The 14,245-nt window shown below is 40.8% G+C and overlaps 1 protein-coding gene across 2 annotated transcripts; it reads left to right on the top strand.

The window, feature by feature from the left end:
• Positions 1 to 94: 94 nt before the first annotated feature.
• On the top strand, positions 95 to 13,189 carry cenpt (centromere protein T). Of its 2 annotated transcripts, XM_080049725.1 has the most exons (12): positions 95 to 328; positions 1,350 to 1,467; positions 1,553 to 1,697; positions 1,798 to 1,891; positions 2,113 to 2,249; positions 2,366 to 2,417; positions 2,584 to 2,720; positions 3,062 to 4,024; positions 4,117 to 4,216; positions 4,351 to 4,521; positions 4,669 to 4,773; positions 13,008 to 13,189. In XM_080049725.1, exons 1-12 carry the CDS (start codon positions 243 to 245, stop codon positions 13,135 to 13,137), a joined length of 2,238 nt encoding a protein of 745 aa, XP_079905851.1. In that variant the 5' UTR covers positions 95 to 242; the 3' UTR covers positions 13,138 to 13,189. The 2 variants fall into 2 exon arrangements, with proteins under 2 accessions (XP_079905851.1, XP_079905852.1); XM_080049726.1 differs by lacking the exon at positions 13,008 to 13,189 and having other exon boundaries at positions 4,351 to 4,486; positions 4,669 to 4,738.
• The last annotated feature ends 1,056 nt before the right edge of the window (positions 13,190 to 14,245 follow it).

Here is a 14,245-nt window from a genome sequence, read left to right as displayed (position 1 = left end):
AACCCCGTATTCTCGCGATGTTTCACTCAAATAAAAAGCGCGAGTGGGACAGTGTGAGGTATGAATCCGTTGAAAACAGGCTACTTTGGACAGTCAAAACAGAGTAAACTATGTTTACCTAGATACGACCTCAAAGTTACCCTTTATGTTCTGACTCCTGCGTTAGGTAGACTCGGTGTTATTCGGAGAAATCGTTTCTTTGTTACAACAGCTGCAGTTTGAACGGTTACCCCGGTTTCTAAATGGATCCCACGGAGGACTTGTCTGCTCGGGTCCTGCTGAAAAATGTTCTTACAACCGAGCCTCCCAGGACTCCCATTACTCGCAGGTACTTCAACGTCTACTAAATCCCTTTTCAGTGTATCTGTGAAATAAAATAACTACACCTAATGATTGTTATTTTTAAGGTTTAAATAACCAATGCCCGCTAAAGTAATGCTAACGCAATCCTCAGTCTGTTTTATTGAGCTGTAAGATGTTTTGATGTTGCTGAGATTGAATCAAACTGTAAAGTTTGAGTGAAAATATTGATACACTTTATTTAATATTACTCCTAACAGCAGAGGGACAACTTGGCCATGTTGCCATAGAACATTTTCTTTTAAACGTTGCAAATTGTTCTCAAAGATAGACTGATAGATAAATTGTGTTGCAGCAGCAGGACAATAATCAAAAATCAAGTGTTGCTTAAAAATGAAAGGGAGTCATTGTAGATGGTTATTGCATTCGGCAGGAATGACCTTTTAGATAAGAAAACATACGAGAGCAAATAATGAGAGGTGATTGGAAATGTTCACCGGCGTTGTCAATTAAGCTTATTGATGGTGAATTTTAAATGAGCAATTATCTATGCATTCTTTTGATCTCGAGAAATGGAAAGTCTTTCAATCCCTTGGACGGTTGAAAGAACTGTATACATATTTTTTTATTGTATTTTAACAACGGTAGGTTTTGTACTGTTGTGTTTTGTGTCTTGTATTGTTTTGTGTGTGTTTTTAGCCATTACCTCCCATGCTGTGAACAAATTTGCCCTCTTGGGACACTCATAAAAACCTTGAACCTTATGTACTGTACCATTACAGTGGTGCGTGTGTGCGTGCGTGCGTGCGCGCGTGTGTGTGTGTGTCAACTATAGGGGTTCCAGAACAAAGCACAGAGCCAGGCAGCCAGCCCTCTTCATCATTTTGATCATTTCTGGCTCTCATGCTGCTGTTTCAACACAGATTGATGCTAAAAAAAAAATACAGCTTTCCACAACAGAATATATGAGAAAAGTCCAGTCTGTTGTCCAGGTGAACGACCAGGTATCTATCCAGTTTTAATCTCATTTTAACCCTTCTTGCCTTTAGTGCCTCCAAAACCAGTACCATTGGGACCCGGCACAGCAGTAGAGTAGGTAACAAGGATGCTGTTCCCCGAACCCCACAGGAAGTCTTAAGGCGCAGCCTTAAACATAAAATGCGTGAGGTGAGAAAGACTTGCAGTGTTCACGCTGATAATGGACGTTATGTTGTTGTGTTTGTAAGCGTTAAACTATCTACATCCTTTCCAGAGTATAACCAGGAAATCCCTGCCGGTCAATAACTGGAGGACAGCCTCGGTTGTGCTCAGAAGATCAAACACGACTGCGACAACATCAATGCTGTTCAATGATGGAGACACACCGAGGCACATGCTCAGGAACATAATGCAGACGGGTATGTGCATAGGCCAGCCGTCCTTCCATCATGCTGTCGCAGCTGTTTGTTGTTCTTTTTTTCTTTTTTTTTTTAAGATGTCACTTGTCTTGTGATTCAGAGCCTGGGAGGTCACCTGTGGTGCACGAGCGAACTGCGTCAGAAGAGCCACACGCGTATTCAGCCAACCACAGCCTAACAAGCAAGCGCCCTAGGTGAGCTTTGTCTGTAACAGGAACTCCATGTTGCATTTGGAAAGTCCATCCAACAATATTTCAGATAACTGCACTAATTTTAGTTGTGAGTAGTTCATGTCATTGCCGGGGGCTATAACAACACCCACCGTGTCTTTCAGTCTCTCCAGAAATATTGACCGCTTCTTTGCGCCTGTCTATCTTGTGAAAGTATAACAGGCTTATATTTGCTTGACTTCCAGTATTGAGCTCTCGTGTTTGGACTTGCCTGATTTAACGATTGCCAACGCAGCAAGTTCAGTGAAGGGACTGAGCAGAAAGAGGCCACGTCGGAGCCTAAATGTGACGGCTCTTGAAAAGCGTCTTAGAAATGCAGATGGTAAGGTTAAAGTCTTTACTGATGGGCTTCAATCCTTGAATAGGATACACCTGTATCAGGGAACAGTTATAATTTATGTTTTTTTTTAACCTGCTTATTGATTATTTTGCTTACAGCTGATGAAAATGAATCATCAATAAGTGACCAGTCATCACTTTCTTTGTCAAGGTAAATTGAATTAAATACAAAATTACAGTGTCATGTATTTTTTTAAATCACATGTAAGATGTTGACTCAAATGAGGCAAAATGTGGTTAATTGATCATTTAAAATTTTTTACAAATTTTAATTAACTAAAAGACCTGTTCAATCTGTTTTTGTTTTTTTGTTGCAGCTCCACCTCTCTGAGTCTGAAAACACCCTATGTGGACTTTGGGACTGAGAAAAAGGGCCTAGAGAGAAAAAGGTCCAACCGTCGGAAAATCTCAGAGGAGGAATTTGGCGCCGCTGTAAATAAAAGGCAGATGGGAGGTGATTAGGATGATTAATAACATACTGTAACCAACCAAAAAAAATGTGAGCCTATGTATGAACTGATTATTAATTTATTAGTACACTTTTTCTATTAACCATTTAAACTTTTTAAGTGTCAATATTTGCCACTAGTGTAACAAGAACAGAGTTTATAACATCTCTCAATTAGGCTGTTAAGCACCCTTACAATCTTAGGACACAAAACAAGTAAAAGCAAAGCACAAAGATTGGGAATGTATGCGACTGCTGTCCTCAGTGATAATGCTGTTTGATTTTAACTTTCTTTCGTTCATGTTTTTTTTTCCCCCAACATGCTTGTATCCCTATCTGTCACCCAGCAGCGAGCAGCTTTGTGCAGGTTGAGCGGGCTGAGATCAATGACACAGCCTACTCTGAGGGCTTCACACTGGGCCTAAGCAAACTCAGTGAACCTGATATCACCACCGATATCCTCCACTGTAACACGGCTCTGTACGCCCAGCCTGACGCCATGACCTCCAACTTTTCCATCATCGCGACTCAGGACAAAGCCACGGTGATGGCTTCCCAGCTTCAGAGACAAATGGAGCCGGCCCAAGAGATGTTTGCATCTCCAACTGAAGAGGGGCTTGTGGCAGAACCTCAGGACCAAGAATGTTTTCCTCAGTCGGAGGAAGATGTGGATGCGGCTGGAGTTCAAACGGAGGAAGGGAAGAGTACAGCTGATGGTCACCTTGACAACTCTGCGCTCATGTTGGAATACGATGTAGAGGAAAGTACGGCTGAATCTCAGACTAGTGCAAGGGATGGTGCAGCCGAGACTGAGGAAGAGGAGAACAGAATGGAAGCTCACTTTGTTGCAGTTGACTCTCAAACTGAAGAAGCAGAAGGAGCAGAAGAAGGTGTTGATTCCCAGCCTGAAGAGGATGTTGCAGCCAGCTCACAGGAAGAGGAAGAGGAAGAGGAGGGGCAACATGACTCTCAAACTGAAGAAGAAGAAGGTGTTGATTCACAGCCTGAAGAGGATATTGCAGCCAGCTCACAGGAAGAGAAAGTGGAAGAGGAAGAGGAGGGGCAACATGACTCTCAAACTGAAGAAGGTGTTGATTCCCAGCCTGAAGAGGATGTAGCAGCCAGCTCACAGGAAGAGGAGGAAGAGGAGGAGGAGGAGGGGGGAGAACAAGACTCTCAAACTGAAGAAGAAGGTGCTGCTGTGTCTGAAGGAGCGGAAGACGTTGCAGTAGCTCAAAGTGATCAAGAGGAGCCTGCAGTACAAGAGCAAGAGTGGGAGGATGAGGATGATGATGATGACGACAGCGAAGGTCAGCCCCTGTTTTTGTTCATTATTTAAAATGGAAAAATTCCAATAAGTGGTAAATATGATTTTTAGTATATTTTTTTCTAAAATCTTCAGAGATCCCCAGCAAGACACCGGCATTTGTCAGAGAGAGAAAGAAGCCTTTTCGCCCCACTCTTCTGTCCTCACCTTCTGTTCGCAAGAATATTCAAGCCAGGCAAGTTTCATCTCAAAACATTTAATTTTACGAAAGGCTAATAAAACATTATCCAACTGTTGGAGAACGTCAGGCATCAAATATAGTTAAAGGATAGTGTTTCTGTCTAACCCTAACCCTTATGTCACAAGCAGTACAAGTGGAGTTGAAGGGTTGCCTGCACCTAAACCTAAGCCGGTGAGGAAGAGGAGGACGGGGCCAGCTACAAAGGAAGTAGGCCTTCCAAAGAGCTGGCTCATGGGCGCGTTCAAGCACTTTGCCAAGACAAAGGTCTCTGCAGATGTGTACCCTGTCCTCAAAGAAACGTAAGGAACCATGAATATAAAGGTTTTGAATTTCTAGACTGTTGGAATTAACAATTCTAACAAGTTAGGTAGTATGGTGAGGACATCATGGATTTCACTGCCTGTGCTGTATATACTTTCTTCATTGTCACTTTCTTCTTTTCACAGAATGGATAAATTCTTTGAGCGAATGGCAGAGGACCTGGAGACTTATGCGAATCACGCAAAGAGAAATACCGTAGAGGTTGAAGATGTCATACTGCTGTTGAAAAGGTAAGTCTCTATACAGGTCCTTCTCATATAATTAGCATATTGTGATAAAGTTCAATATTTTCTGTAATGTACTGATAAACATTAGACTTTCATATATTTTAGATTCATTACACACAACTGAAGTAGTTCAAGCCTTTTATTGTTTTAATATTGATGATTTTGGCAAAAAAGTAAAGAAAAACCAAAAATCTCTATCTCAAAAAATTAGCATATTTCATCCGACCAATAAAAGAAAAGTTTTTTTTAATACAAAAAAGTCAATCTTCAAATAATTATGTTCAGTTATGCACTCAATACTTGGTCGGGAATCCTTTCGCAGAAATGACTGCTTCAATGCGGCGTGGCATGGAGGCAATCAGCCTGTGGCACTGCTGAGGTGTTATGGAGGCCCAGGATGCTTCGATAGCGGCCTTAAGCTCATCCACAGTGTTGGGTCTGGTGTCTCTCAACTTCCTCTTCACAATATCCCACAGATTCTCTATGGGGTTCAGGTCAGGAGAGTTGGCAAGCCAATTGAGCACAGTAATACCATGGTCAGTAAACCATTTACCAGTGGTTTTGGCACTGTGAGCAGGTGCCAGGTCTTGTTGAAAAATGAAATCTTCATCTCCATAAAGCTTTTCAGCAGATGGAAGCATGAAGTGCTCCAAAATCTCCTGATAGCTAGCTGCATTGACCCTGCCTTTGATAAAACACAGTGGACCAACACCAGCAGCTGACATGGCACCCCAGACCATCACTGACTGGGTACTTGACACTGGACTTCAGGCATTTTGGCATTTCTTTCTCCCCAGTCTTCCTCCAGACTCTGGCACCTTGATTTCCGAATGACATGCAAAATTTGCTTTCATCCGAAAAAAGTACTTTGGACCACTGAGCAACAGTCCAGTGCTGCTTCTCTGTAGCCCAGGTCAGGCGCTTCTGCCGCTGTTTCTGGTTCAAAAGTGGCTTGACCTGGGGAATGTGGCACCTGTAGCCCATTTCCTGCACACGCCTGTGCACGGTGGCTCTGGATGTTTCTACTCCAGACTCAGTCCACTGCTTCCGCAGGTCCCCCAAGGTCTGGAATCGGCCCTTCTCCACAATCCTCCTCAGGGTCCGGTCACCTCTGCTGGTTGTGCAGCGTTTTCTGCCACACTTTTTCCTTCCCACAGACTTCCCACTGAGGTGCCTTGATACAGCACTCTGGGAACAGCCTATTCGCTCAGAAATTTCTTTCTGTGTCTTACCCTCTTGCTTGAGGGTGTCAATGATGGCCTTCTGGGCAGCAGTCAGGTCGGCAGTCTTACCCATGATTGCGGTTTTGAGTAATGAACCAGGCTGGGAGTTTTTAAAAGCCTCAGGAAGCTTTTGCAGGTGTTAAGAGTTAATTAGTTGATTCGGATGATTAGGTTAAGAGCTCGTTTAGAGTACCTTTTCATGATATGCTAATTTTGAGATAGGAATTTGGGGTTTTCATGAGCTGTGTGCCAAAATCATCAGTATTAAAACAACAAAAGACCTGAAATATTTCAGTTGGTGTGCAATGAATCTAAAATATGTGAAAGTTCAATTATTATCATTACATTATGGAAAATAATCAACTTTATCACAATATGCTAATTATATGAGAAGGACCTGTGTGTGTGTGTGTGTGTGTGTGTGTATATATATATATATATATATATATATATATATATATATATATATACAGGTGAAACTCGAAAAATTAGAATATCGTGCAAAAGTTCATTTATTTCAGTAATTCAACCTAAATGGTGAAACTAATATATTATATAGACTCATTACATTCAAAGTGAGATATGTCGAGCCTTTATTTGTTATAATTGTGATTATTATGGCTTACAGTTTATGAAAACCCCAAATTCAAAATCTCAGAAAATTTAGAATATTACATAAAATCAATAAAAAAAGGATTTTAAATACAGAAATGTCGGCCCTCTAGAAAGTATAACCATGCATATGTACTTGGTTTGGGCCCCTTTTGCACAAATTATTGCCTAAATGCGGTGTGGCATGGATGCTATCAGTCTGTGGCACTGCTGAGGTGTTATGGAAGCCCAGGTTGCTTTGATAGTGACCTTCAGCTCGTCTGTATTGTTGGGTCTGGTGTGTATCATCTTCCTCTTGACAATAGTCCATAGTTTCTCTATTGGGTTCAGTTCAGGAGAGTTGTCTGGCCAATCAACACAGTAATACCATGGTCAGTCAACCAGTTACTTGTGGTTTTGGCACTGTGGCACTTGGCACTGTGGACAAGTCTTGCTGGAAAAAGTAATTCAGCATCTCCATAAAGCTTGTCAACAGACAGGAAATATGAAGTGCTCTAAAATATCCTGGTAGACAGCTGTGGTGACTTTGGACTTGATAACACAGTGGACCAACACCATCAGATGACATGGTGCCTCAAATCATCACTGAGGTTGCGTTCCGAATCGCATACTTTCTACTATATAGTATGTAGAAAAAAGATTTAGGATGTCCCGATTCTTGTGGCCAGATTTAGGATGGTTAGAATACCCGGATGGTCTACTTCATGCGGCCAAGATTGTTAGTGTTGAAAAGTGCATCCTATTTGGGCGATTCTGACCCACAATCCAGTGCGCACGTGAAGTGACGTAACATCGACGAAGCCTATAGGTCCATGTTATGAAAACAAACGGGGATGCGACGGATATAAAAGCAAGAGGCAAGATCAAGGCGCAATGTTATGATGAAATAAGAGAGAAAAGTACGTCCCAATAGTATGCCTACTGCATCCTAACTAGATTCTTTTTATCGTCAGATGTAGTATGTAGAATAGAAAAAAGAAAGAGTATGCGATTCGGAACGCAACCTTACTGTTGAAACTTGACAGTGGTCTTCAAGCCCCTTGGATTTTGTGCTCCTCCACTCTTCCTCTAGACTGTGGAACCTTGATTTCCAAATGAAACGCAACATTTAATTTGGATCAGTGATGATTTGAGGTATCATGTCATCTGCTGCTGTTGGTCCACTGTGTTATCAAGTCCAAAGTCACCACAGCCATCTACCAGAAGATTTTAGAGCACTTCATGCTTCTGTCTGTTGACAAGCTTTATGGAGATGACAATTTCCATTTCCAGCTAGACTTGGCACCTGCCCACGGTACCATAAACCACTGGTAACTGGTTGACTGACCATGGTATTATTGTGTATGCATGGCCAGACAACTCTCCTGACCTGAACTCCATAGAGAAACTATGGACTATTGTCAAGAGGAAGATGATACACACCAGACCCAACAATACAGACGAGCTGAAGGCCACATCAAAGCAACCTGGGCTTCCATAACACCTCAGCAGTGCCACAGGCTGATAGCATCCATGCCACGCCGCATTTAGGCAATAATTCATGCAAAAGGGGCCCAAACCAAGTACTTAGTACATATGCATGATTATACTTTCTAGAGGGCCGACATTTCTGTATTTAAAATCCCTTTTTTATTGATTTTATGTAATATTCAAATTTTCTGAGATTTTGAATTTGGGGTTTTTATAAACTTTTAGCCATAATAATCACAATTATAAAAAATAAAGGCTTCACATATCTCACTTTGCATGTAATGAGTCTGTATAAGATATTATTTTCACCTATAAAGTTGAATTACTGAAATAAATGAACTTTTGCACGATATTAAAATTTTTCGAGTTTCACCTGTGTGTGTGTGTATATATACAGGTGCTGGTCATATTATTAGAATATCTTGAAAAAGTTGATTTATTTCATTAATTCCATTTAGAAAGTCAAACCTGTAGAATGTATACATTCATTCCAAACAGACTGATACATTTCAAGTGTTTTTTGCCAAAAAGAAGATGATTATAGCTGACAACCAATGAAAACCCTAAATTCAACATCTCAGAAAATTAGAATATGGTGAAAAGGTCAGATATTGAAGACACCTGGTGCCACACTCTAATTAGCTAACTAACTCAAAACACCTGGAAAAGCCTTTAAATGGTCTCTCGTTTTGATTCTGTATGACACACAATCATGGGGAAGACTGCTGACTTGACAACTGTCCAAAAGATGACCATTGATACTTTAAAGAAGGAGGGCAAGACACAAAAGGTCATTGCCAAAGAGGTTGGATGTTCACAGAGTTCTGTGTCCAAGCACATTAATAGAGAGGCGAAGGGAAGAAAAAGATGTGGTAGAAAAGAGTGTACAAGCAAGAGGGATAAACGCGCCCTGGAGAGGATTGTCAAACAAAACCGATTCAAAAATGTGGGGGAGATCCACAAAGAGTGGACTGTAGCTGGAGTCAGTGCTTCAAGAAGCACCACGCACCGACGTATGCAAGATATGGGCTTCAGCTGTCACATTCCTCGTGTAAAGCCACTCTTGAATAAGAGACAACGTCAAAAGCGTCTCGCCTGGGCTCAAGACAAAAAGGACTGAACTGCTGCTGAGTGGTCCAAAGTTATGTTTTCAGATGAAAGTAAATTTTGTATCTCCTTTGGAAATCCAAGGTCCCAGAGTCTGGAGGAAGACAGGAGAGGCACAGAATCCACGTTGCCTGAAGTCCAGTGTAAAATTTCCACAGTCGGTAATGGTCTGGGGTGCCATGTCATCTGCTGGTGTTGGTCCACTGTGTTTCCTGAGGTCCAGTGTCAATGCAGCAGTCTACCAGGAAGTTTTAGAACACTTTATGCTGCCTGCCGCGGACCAACTTTATGGAGGTGAAGATTTCATTTTCCAACATGACTTGGCACCTGCACACAGTGCCAAATCTACCAGTACCTGGTTTAAGGACCATGGTATCCCTGTTCTTGATTGGCCTGCAAACTCACCTGACCTTAACCCCATAGAAAACCTATGGGGTATTGTGAAGCGGAAGATGCGAGATGCCAGACCCAACAATGCTGAAGAGCTGAAGGTCACTATTAAAGCAACCTGGGCTCTCATAACACCTGAGGAGTGCAACAGACTCCATGCCACGCCGTGTTGCTGCAGCAATTCAGGCACAAGGAGCTGCAACTAAGTATTGATTGCCGTACATGCTGAAACTTTCCATGTTCATACTTTTCAGTTGGCCCACATTTCTAAAAAATCATTTTTTGTACTAGTCTTAACTAATATTCTAATTTTCTGAGATACTGAATTCGGGATTTTCAGTAATTGTCAGTACTAATCATCCAAATTAAAAGAAATAAACATTTCAAATATATCACTCTGTGTGTAATGAATTGATATAATATGTAAGTTTCACGTTCTGAATATAATTACTGAAATAAATCAACTTTTTCATGATATTCTAATAATTTGACCAGCACCTGTGTGTGTGTGTGTGTATATATATATAGAGTTTGCTAATCACTTCCTACTTTTGTGATGATCATTAAAGACAATGAAACAGATGAATTACCTTATCTAATATTTTATTAGAGAAAAAGCTTTTTTTTGTCGTCAAAAATATGACTTTCTATGAACAATGCAATAATCAATGCAGCTTGCATTTCAACACAATATGGGAGTATGTATAAACTAAACCGATTCAGTTTTATTTCCTTTAACAAAAAAAAAATATATATAAATATATACACACACTTTTTTAAAAATTCCGATTATTAACTTATCTGAATCGATAATCGAATTGTTCTAGAGAGAATCCCGATGCATCGAAAAATCGATTAGTTTTCCCACCCCTACTGTTGTGTGCCTGTTTTAGGACAGTATTATTGACCATTAGCAATCAAATGTTTTAACTTTGTAAACTCCACTTTTCCATGTCTTGGATCATTGAAATAACATGAATGCTAGTTAAGTGTATGACTTCTGCATGCAGATTTTAGAAATAAAATGCCTAAATCAGTGTCCAGCATGTCATTTTGGGTTAGATTAAATTAATAATAAACGCTCTGTTTGGGTCTCCATCATCCCCTGAGCTGAAAACAGATGCCTGTTGCGGCTAGACAAAACACTGAGTGAATGAAAAGGCTTTGTTTCAAGCCATAAAACACAGAGCTTACAGACTAAATTAAACAGCAGAGCTCGTCATAATTCTCTGCGGGTTCCCCCTTCCAGAAAATGTTCATATAAAATATTGACTGATTTTGAAGTGGCATTTACATCACAAAATACAATGCTTGTTTAAAAAGCACTGAGTGAAGCAAACCCCTTGGGTAGAACACAGAACTGAGCATAGATCACACCTATTCACCAGGACCAAAGTTATACCCTGCGTTCCAATACCCGTTCATCATGCCCTCGTTCACTTTCCCTAGGCACTTGCCCTCGGGGGAATCCCCGCCGCCATCTTAAGTGTCGTTCCAATTGTCTGGAAACTGAAGTGAACTTCGTGATATAGACCCTCGGAGGGCTGAGTGATCAAGTGAACATCCATGGTCACTCCGAGGTGAATATCACCCACAGTGCATTGCAGTTCTTCTTCTTCTTCTCCTTTTATTTTCCGGTTACTGTATGCTTTTAGGGACATCGCAGTCCAATATATACAGGTCCTTCTCATATAATTAGCATATTGTGATAAAGTTGATTATTTTCCATAATGTAATGATAATAATTGAACTTTCATATATTTTAGATTCATTGCACACCAACTGAAATATTTCAGGTCTTTTGTTGTTTTAATACTGATGATTTTGGCATACAGCTCATGAAAACCCCAAATTCCTATCTCAAAAAATTAGCATATCATGAAAAGGTACTCTAAAGGAGCTCTTAACCTAATCATCTGAATCAACTAATTAACTCTAAACACCTGCAAACGATTCCTAGGCTTTTAAAAACTCCCAGCCTGGTTCATTACTCAAAACCGCAATCATGGGTAAGACTGCCGACCTGACTGCTGTCCAGAAGGCCATCATTGACACCCTCAAGCAAGAGGGTAAGACACAGAAAGAAATTTCTGAGCGAATAGGCTGTTCCCAGAGTGCTGTATCAAGGCACCTCAGTGGGAAGTCTGTGGGAAGGAAAAAGTATGGCAGAAAACGCTGCACAACCAGAAGAGGTGACCGGACCCTGAGGAGGATTGTGGAGAAGGGCCGATTCCAGACCTTGGGGGACCTGCGGAAGCGGTGGACTGAGTCTGGAGTAGAAACATCCAGAGCCACCGTGCACAGGCGTGTGCAGGAAATGGGCTACAGGTGCCGCATTCCCCAGGTCAAGCCACTTTTGAACCAGAAACAGCAGCAGAAGCGCCTGACCTGGGCTACAGAGAAGCAGCACTGGACTGTTGCTCAGTGGTCCAAAGTACTTTTTTCGGATGAAAGCAAATTTTGCATGTCATTCGGAAATCAAGGTGCCAGAGTCTGGAGGAAGACTGGGGAGAAGGAAATGCCTGAAGTCCAGTGTCAAGTACCCACAGTCAGTAATTTTTTGAGATAGGGATTTTTGGTTTTTCTTTACTCTTTTTCCAAAATCATCAATATTAAAACAATAAAAGGCTTGAACTACTTCAGTTGTGTGTAATGAATCTAAAATATATGAAAGTCTAATGTTTATCAGTACATTACAGAAAATATTGAACTTTATCACAATATGCTAATTATATGAGAAGGACCTGTATATAATATATTCCAAAACGCCTCAATTAGGCTATCCTATTTCCATAGGAACAATCCAGTGAATGTATTGCAGTGTACACAGTGCTGCTATAACACCGATGGCTGCCAATTAGAGGACTAGTTAAAACAAATGTTTTTGGTTGAAACTAACATAAATAAGAAAATATGTCGGAGCAAACAATTTACATGTGTAAGTAACAATATCTTGATAATCTGAGTTACCGTGTCGAAATTCAATGTTTGTTATGCTATGGAAATGGCTTTCTGCAACATAGGCTACCTTAGCAGAATGTTATAATTCTGTATTATTTGCATTCAGAACTACCTATGTAACTGACGGTCCATTGCGACTAAGGGCAAGTGGGTTCCATTTAAATCCCCCGCTCCTCCCCCGCCCAGTCTCCCTCCGCGCTCCAAGTTCCCTCCGTGCAACGTATGCTGTTACGTCATACCAAGGGCTGAGGGTAAATGAACGAGGGGAAGTGCAACTACTAATGGAATGCAGCTGAGCTCCATGTTTTGTCTGAAGAAAAGAACAGATGACTGTGTCTTTTGAAGTGGGCAATACGAAGGAAACTAATTCTGACCTATCCCAATGCAACATTCATCTTGCAAACGGTACATGAAAGATGCATGACAACTTTTCTTGCATTAAGCTTCACTGGTGTGTTTTTTTGTGCTCTGCAGGCAGGGTCTTGTGAATGACAAAGTGCCAGTGGAAGTGCTTATCGAAAAATATCTCCGTCTGGACCAGCGCCAGCTCCTGATCCCCATAGCAACCAGTGGAAATGTTGTTTTCCCTAAAATGCGGAAATGATTTTGTCTGGTATTGTCTCATGGATTCTTTCTATTTTAAATACATTTGACTTGGACAGGTAATGTGTTGCTATTCAAAATATAAATGTTTGTGTAAATTTGTTGAAATAAAGTTATCAGTTGAATATTTCTGTGCTTAATTAGTAAACATTAAAATGGACTAGTTATGTGTTTTGGTAAAGATTTGTGAGAGGAGTGTATCAAGTCCAGGGGCGGCCTTAATGATCTGGGGGCCTGTTTCAAGACCTAGTGTGGGCCCCCCCCCCACTATTATTTATTTATTTTTTAATAAATAATTCTTGTGCATGTGCATGCTCCCTGCAAAAAGAAAACGGATTGTAGATTCCAGTTGGTTCATAGACATTATTTTTCTTAAACAGGCAGCACTCTTTAGTCTGCAACTGCAAAAACGGTACAGTAGGTTGGTCTGCAGACCCATGTTCTATGATGGAGAGACTCATTTCAACAGATAAAGGTTGTAAAGCTACTTTTTATGAACAGTATAGAATTTACACATATTCCTGTATGTGTGTGTGTGGGCCCTAAAGGCTCATTATGAATCCCTTTAGACAAAGCTACCAATGCTGTTTTTCTTATGCGTTTTTATTTCTTTCCTTACATTTAGGCTATTCCTTTTTGGACCCTGTTATTGACAGTGACTGAGCTCTTTGACAATGCGACATGAAAAGTTACTAGTATCTCTGGAGGAGGGCCTCCTGAGCCCTTAGGCCCCTGGGGCATGCACAAGAATTATTTATATACAGTATATATAAAAAGGTCAAGTCATACTAATTGTTTAATGACTTAATCAAAGTACTACAGCCTTATTCAAGTAAAACATTATCCAGTGCACTTCGTTTGAAGGATGTTGGCACATTTTATAGCAACAGAACACAGTCCCTGCAAAGACATTAGAGGGTAAAGATGTATTAAAGACATCTTCAAGGTGAGCCGATGGATCCAGAGATTAATTCTGTCTAGTCTACATTTAATTAAATTCAACCTTTAGCAGTTGATAACCGTTAATCTTGGCACACCGTGTTAATAATCTTACCACTAAGCAATAGCTCATCTAGTCTGCTGATTGCATTAAGATAAATTTGTTTTCA

This window comes from Ammodytes marinus, assembly GCF_949987685.1.
Source record: "Ammodytes marinus genome assembly, chromosome: 20".
NCBI lineage: Eukaryota > Metazoa > Chordata > Actinopteri > Uranoscopiformes > Ammodytidae > Ammodytes > Ammodytes marinus.
This window is presented reverse-complemented; position numbering and strand designations above follow the sequence as displayed.

Excerpts from the sequence above, each read along its gene's own strand:
- cenpt (XM_080049725.1), top strand. The coding sequence starts at position 243 with ATGGATCCCACGGAGGACTTGTCTGCTCGGGTCCTGCTGAAAAATGTT. Across the intron at positions 329-1,349 it reads AGGACTCCCATTACTCGCAG|TGCCTCCAAAACCAGTACCA; the intron begins GTACTTCAACGT and ends TCTTGCCTTTAG. Across the intron at positions 2,418-2,583 it reads TCATCACTTTCTTTGTCAAG|CTCCACCTCTCTGAGTCTGA; the intron begins GTAAATTGAATT and ends TTTTTGTTGCAG.